The sequence below is a fragment of the Carassius auratus genome, linkage group LG28B (assembly GCF_003368295.1).
Source record: "Carassius auratus strain Wakin linkage group LG28B, ASM336829v1, whole genome shotgun sequence".
Classification (NCBI taxonomy): domain Eukaryota; kingdom Metazoa; phylum Chordata; class Actinopteri; order Cypriniformes; family Cyprinidae; genus Carassius; species Carassius auratus.
The window spans coordinates 6,428,963-6,435,916 of NC_039293.1; the positions used below are offsets into that span (position 1 = coordinate 6,428,963).

The 6,954-nt window shown below is 39.4% G+C and overlaps 1 protein-coding gene across 1 annotated transcript in view; it reads left to right on the forward strand.

The window, feature by feature from the left end:
• The window catches only part of LOC113067884 (phospholipase B-like 1), an 8,180-nt gene extending 3,215 nt beyond the window's left edge, over positions 1-4,965 (forward strand). The window contains exons 6-12 of the mRNA XM_026240379.1: positions 829-969; positions 1,044-1,188; positions 1,329-1,529; positions 1,623-1,763; positions 1,842-2,027; positions 3,236-3,342; positions 3,416-4,965. Coding sequence (XP_026096164.1) covers positions 829-969; positions 1,044-1,188; positions 1,329-1,529; positions 1,623-1,763; positions 1,842-2,027; positions 3,236-3,342; positions 3,416-3,592 — 1,098 coding nt within the window. The 3' untranslated portion in view covers positions 3,593-4,965. The remainder of the gene's footprint in view (positions 1-828; positions 970-1,043; positions 1,189-1,328; positions 1,530-1,622; positions 1,764-1,841; positions 2,028-3,235; positions 3,343-3,415) is intronic.
• Positions 4,966-6,954: the final 1,989 nt, after the last annotated feature.

A 6,954-nucleotide genomic window follows, 5' to 3' on the forward strand; every position in this document is an offset into this window, starting at 1 on the left:
ATCTTTTTATTAAGACTCTAGTTCCTTACATTCACCCCTTTTTTATGTAAAAAGTTACTTAAACATCTTAAAAGATTCCTTTATTTTCCCCATTTAATTATAGAAAAATCAGTTAAACAATGAAAAATAGTTTTATTAAAGACCAGTTTCCTTTATTTTTCCTATTTATTATGCAAAACATTTTTAGATGTATTTGTTTTAATAAGACGGCTCTGTTTCCTTTTCTTCATATTTCTTATTTTATAAAGGACTTCACATCTAAAACGACTTTTTAAAGGCTTTGTGTTATTTCTCTCTTTAAAGGTTACATCTAAAAATTTTCCATTTGTCCATTTGTTAACATAAAAATTACTAAAACGGTTGAAAAATAGTTTCTTGTTCTTTTATTAAGAATCTATTTCCTTTTCTCCTATTTTTTTTTTTAAAGATGCAAACATTTAGGAAGAGTTTTTATTTGTTTTAAGAAGGCTCTGTATTTCATCGGTATTATGGCTCAGTTTCTTTTAATCATCTTTTTTTCTTACTTAAAAATTGATTTAAACATGAAAAGTTTTTAAGGATCCATTTCCATAGGTTTTACTAATAATTAACTTAAACTAAAAGCTAAATTTCTTGTAATCGTCTTATTTCTTACATCAAAATACCATAAACATTCAAAAAGAGTTTCAGCGTATCGTGCGGAAGAACAATACAAAGAGAATAGTGTTTTTGTAAATGCGGTTTATTAAAATGAAGAGTTGTTAGTACTTGTGTTTGTATCTTGCATGTGTTGAAGCTGAGCTGGTTTTGATCAGTTCATCACTCGTGTGTGTGTGTGTGTGTGTGTAGCCTCTGTCCCAGTTTGACGTCCAGTTCCTGAATGCCATCGGTGATCTGCTGGACCTGATCCCGGCGCTGGTTCCCAGTGAGACGTCCAGTATGAAGCCGTATAAAGCTCCTCCCATGGGCCACTGCTCTGCGCTCATAAAGGTAGCTAACATCCTGCTAACTGTTGTCAGGAGGCAGTGGATGTGATGGTTTCTCTCACCTGTGGTGTGTTTCAGATGTTGCCTGGCTTTGAGAACCTGTTGTTCGCTCACTCCAGCTGGTACACGTACGCCGCCACCATGCGCATCTACAAACACTGGGACTTCAGACTGAGAGAGCCACACACGGCCACCGGAAGACTGTCCTTCAGCAGCTACCCTGGTACTCACACATTGCTCTTTCGTTAATTCGCTCCTACACTCACTCATTCATACAGTTAGGCAATACACACACACACACACATACAAGTGTGTGGTTTCAGTATGTGAGTGACTTCAGTCTGTGGATGTGTGTGTGTTCAGGGTTCCTGATGTCTCTGGATGATTTCTATCTGCTGGGCAGTGGTCTGATGATGACTCAGACCACCAATAACGTCTTCAACACCTCGCTGTTCACCTACATGACTCCTGCCAGCCTGTTCTCCTGGCAGAGGGTTCGACTGGCACACGCACTGGCAAACACTGGGGAGCAGTGGGCCAAAACCTTCTCCAGATACAACTCTGGTCAGGAATCAACATTCACTGTTCTTGGCTTTCTGGACTGTGTTTGCTCTGTCATGCGTGTTTGTCTGATCCTGGGCTGAATCTGTCCGTCAGGGACCTATAATAACCAGTACATGGTGGTGGACCGGAGTAAAGTGATTCTGGGCAGCAGTCTGGAGGACGGAGCGCTGACGGTGGTGGAGCAGATCCCAGGACTGGTGGAGTATTCGGACCAGACGCAGACGCTGCGCAGAGGTCCGACTGAACCCTCTTCACTCTCTTCTTCTTGACGTGTTGTACATCTGCTGCTTTAGTAACGGTGTGCATCTGCAGGTTACTGGCCGTCTTACAACGTGCCGTTCCACCGTAAGATCTACGATCTGAGCGGCTACGAGCAGATGTGGAAGAAGCACGGCGAGGATTTCTCCTACGACCTCTGCCCTCGAGCCAAGATCTTCCGTCGTGACCAGTCATCCGTCAGCGACCTGAACTCCCTCAAACACATCATGAGATACAACGGTAAATAACAGTCACAACTCTTGATGGTGGTGGCACCTCTAGACTTCCTTAGGGAACCAAACTTAATGAATGATAACAAGTCTCAAAGAAAACATAATGAGATGACTAACTTGTAAGACTTCGCCACACGATTCAAGATTTATTTAATATCTCACACACACATATATCTTATCTAGTGTCACTATGCTAGCTTTTATTAATATTTTGAATTAAATTTTATGTTGTATTTTCAGTTTCCGTCTTTATTAATCTTTGCTTAATTTTAATCTCTATATAACGAAGCCCTGCACATGATGTTCAACAGAAAAAAAGAAATTGTGCGCACGATTTGCTAATTCGTTCCCTGGATATACTAAAACATGCATACAATTACTATTTTGTTCCCTCAATGTACTACAACGTGCACACGATTACTATTTCATTCCCTAATTAGTTTCCTCAATTTGCCAAATTGTGTACATGATTTATAAATCGAGAGAACTAATTAGTAAATTGTGTGCGCGATTTATCAAATCGAGGGAATTAATTAGTAAATTGCGTGGACAATATATAAATCGAGGGAACGAAATAGTAAATTGTGTACACGATTTACTTTTTTTCCTGCATGCCAATGTAGTGGGCTCCGTACTGTATAATCTTTAAGTTTGAATTTGTTATTTTAGTAGTTAGTTAAAATAAATAAAAATGAGAAGAGATGTAAATAAAAAAAGTGTGTATTTTCCATTTCATTTTAAGTTTTTCTTATTTTGTCTATAATTATTTTAGTGATGTCTTAATTGTTTTTTATTCATCTTATTTTTGTTTTAGTTATTTTACTACAAATGAAAAACATCAATCAACATGTATTTTTACTTTATTGTATTTGGCAGGGTTGCAGACGATAGCCCTAGTTGGATTTGCAATAAGTTGAATGTATTAAAACCTACAATGGTTACTGTAAAATAGTCAAATCAAAACATAATTGCTTATCTAATTTGATTTAGGTTTCTATAGGAATAATTACTTTTTTGTATGGCTTAGGTTTGGTAAACAAACAAACATGATGTAAGTTTCTTTAGAAATGAATAAAAGTAAATGGTAATAATAATACAAACACAAGAATGCAGTTACAAAATTTTGGTTCATTTAGCCTTTAAACATCACACAGTAAAAGGCATTATTGTATTTGAATGTTTGTATTGTGATAATGTGTGTCAATCTGTCCTCAGATTATAAGAGTGACCCGTACTCGAAGGGTAACCCGTGTAAGTCCATCTGCTGTCGTAATGACCTGCAGGAGCAAAGAGCCAGTCCTGGAGGATGTTACGACACCAAGGTCAGCTGACTTCCTGTCATTAACCAATCAGAGTGAGTCTTCAGCTCCTGATGCTCTGTTGCTCTCCGGTTAGGTCACAGATCTGCACATGGCTCAGGGTTTCGTAGCAGAGGCGGTGAACGGACCGACCACAGATGGAGGGCTCCCCGTCTTCTCCTGGGAGGCGTTCAACAGCACGTCCCATCAGGGCCTTCCTCCGATATACAACTTCAGCTTCGTCCTGATGCAGCCGCAGCTCTTCCGCCCCTGAGGATCATGGGATTTGACAATCTAGCCTGCTTCTGAACTGATTCTCTGTTAGAAATCTGCACTAAAACCAATCTGAACCCTTGAATCTGTTGAATCACTTTTTTTTTAGCCTTAAAATCAGCGCTAAACTCTACAGCTGCCATCTGACAATCAGTCCAGGACTGTGTACGTCTCTTTTTATTGATTTATGGATTGAGTAAATCATAATGTTTTAGTACACAAAAGGTAAAAAAAAAAATTTGTTGGTAAATTATTGGCATACATGAAAAAATAACAAAAACTTGAAATTATGAGGTAATGTCAAAATGAAGATGTACTAAGTCAATAATGACATAATAAGGCATAATTATGTGGTAAAACCTTGACATTTTGAAAGAATAATTTGAAATCGACGTACCAGGTCAAAATTCACACACTAAGTCACACTTTTGAGGAAAACAATATGACATACTAAGTTGAAATTGAAATAGTATTCAATATTCATTTGTCTTTTTAACCACATAAATATGACTTTTCTTTTCCTTCCACTCTTCACCTCATGAATGTTACTATGGGTGTCCATAAATTACTGCCACACAGAGCATGTTTAAAGTGCTCCTATTATGGATTTTGGAAAATTACCTTTCATGCATTGTCTAACACAGCTCTAAATGAATGAAAACATCCTGCAAGGTTTTCAATTTGAAAGTGCATTATGTATTAAGTTATTATCTTTCAAAAGAAAGAGTCAGTTTAGCATATTGCCTGCCCACTTGTTGGTCTGAATGAAAATACAACAATTTTTTTTATATATATATATACACTCTGTGCACTACACAAAGCAGCACTGTGCTCACAAACACTGCTTTATCAGCCATTACATGCATTATGCAATGAAACCGAGACCAATCGTTTGGAGGTCGTTACGCAAATGGGGTAAAAATAAATGCATTATAAGGAAATGTAAGTATTTTTTTGACCTTGCATGCATATCAATCTGTACAGGGACTCCCAAAACCAAAATATGAACCTTTCATTACCCATAATGGGAGCACTGTAAAATGGGGGCGTCAGTATCATCGTAATTTTGTAAATCTAGTAAAAGATGGCAATGGACAGCACAAACAGAAAACCAAAGTTTGTAATGTAAATGTCAGTGGCGGGAATGTCTTGTTGAACGAGTCCATCGCTGTGATGTTTCTTAGCTGTATTTTCAGATTTCTTCTCTCAGGGAAGGTGATTCAAAAGTGCCTTTGTTATTATTCGAATGTCTTTTACCTTCACTTTTGAATATCTGTTATCATTGCTGTCAATCATGAGGTTTGTAATCTGTGGCATGTGATTTTTTTGTAATTTTTTTTCTCTTTGATTCAACCAATGAATGAACAAGCCTCATTTCTCAGTCTTAAGTGTATTTGTTGGACACTGGTTCACTAATTCATTCAGATATCCTGCACTTGTGCTCAACTAAAGCAGGCAGTATATTTATTAGGCTACATCAATTTTTTACCAAAAAGAGGATAGATTGTCCCTAAAAGTACAGAAACATTGGGCCGATGTCAGTCGACACAAGATCCAGGGGGAGTGGTTGGATCAACATCTAGGGGGTGGAGATTAGTAGGATTAGGGGTGGAGATGGGTAGGTTTAGGGGTGGAGATGGGTGGTTTAGGGGATGAGATTGGTAGGTTTAAAGGTAGAGATGGGTAGGTTTAGGAGTGGAGATTGGTAGGTTTAGGGGTGGGGATGGGTGGTTTAGGGGATAAGATTGGTAGGATAGAAGGTAGAGATGGGTAGGTTTTGGAGTGGAGATGGGTGGTTTAGGGGATGAGATTGGCAGGTTTAAAGGTAGAGATGGGTAGGTTTAGGGGTGGGGATGGGTGGCTTAGGGGATTAGATTGGTAGGTTTAAAGGTAGAGAAGGGTAGATTTAAGGGTGGAGTTGGGAGGTTTAGGGGTGGAGATGGGTGGTTTAGGGGATGAGAGTGGTAGGTTTAAAGGTAGAGATGGGTAGGTTTAGGAGTGGAGATGAGTGGTTTAGGGGATGAGATTGGTAGGTTTAAATGTAGAGAAGGGTAGATTTAAGGGTGGAGTTGGGAGGTTTAGGGGTGGAGATGGGTGGTTTAGGGGATGAGAGTGGTAGGTTTAAATGTAGACATGGGTAGGTTTAGGGGTGGGGATGGGTGGTTTAGGGGATGAGATTGGTAGGTTTTAAGGTAGAGATGGGTAGGTTTAGGAGTGGAGATGGGTGGCTTAGGGGATTAGATTGGTAGGTTTAAAGGTAGAGAAGGGTAGATTTAAGGGTGGAGTTGGGAGGTTTAGGGGTGGAGATGGGTGGTTTAGGGGATGAGAGTGGTAGGTTTAAATGTAGACATGGGTAGGTTTAGGGGTGGGGATGGGTGGTTTAGGGGATGAGATTGGTAGGTTTTAAGGTAGAGATGGGTAGGTTTAGGAGTGGAGATGGGTGGTTTAGGGGGGGATGGGTGGTTTAGGGGATGAGATTGGTAGGTTTAGGAGTGGAGATTGGTAGGTTTAGGGGTGGGGATGGGTGGTTTTGGGGATGAGATTGGTAGGTTTAAAGGTAGAGATGGGTAGGTTTAGGGTTGGGGAGGGGTGGTTTAGGGGATGAGATTGGTAGGTTTAAAGGTAGAGATGGGTAGGTTCAGGGGTGGAGATGAGTGGTTTAGGGGATGAGATTGGTAGGTTTAGGGGTGGAGATGAGTGGTTTTTGAGATCAGAGGGTCGAGACGTGTAGGGTTAGGTATATTTTAGGTGGGACGAGTTGGATCTGGATCTTATGTTCAGCAGTTAGGATCATCTCGGTCTGCATTGGCTCAGGTCAGAGTCATTTTGCTCATCAGTATGGATTTTAAGCAGTTTAAGCTTAATTGCAATTCTTGTTTTTTCTTAGCTCTTCATCTTTCGATGCCATCAATCTATTTTCAGTCCATGCTTGGTAGGGTGACCAGAAGTCCCCATTTTTCATCCGACTGGAGTTGTCCCCGGAAATTCAGCCACCTGGCAATTATATTGTGATTAATTTTAACCAGCAGATGGTGCTATGCTGATTTCTTGATTGTGTGTCACTATTATCATCAGTTACCAAAAGAGACACCATCATTGGTTTCAAGTGAAGTCACATACTAATATACACGTTAAAGCAAAGTAATACTGTTTGTGTGCACTATAACAAGGCATGATAAGGTTGCAGGGTTGTTTTTCACACAATAGGATTATTAAACATTCATGAAACTTCAGCCGACACAACTGCAATAGGCCTAAATTAATAATATAAAAAATAATAAACTAATCCATTACACTTGCACAATTACATTTGCAGAAAGCACATACTTTGTGGTCAAAACAAGCCTAAAATGCAAAATAATA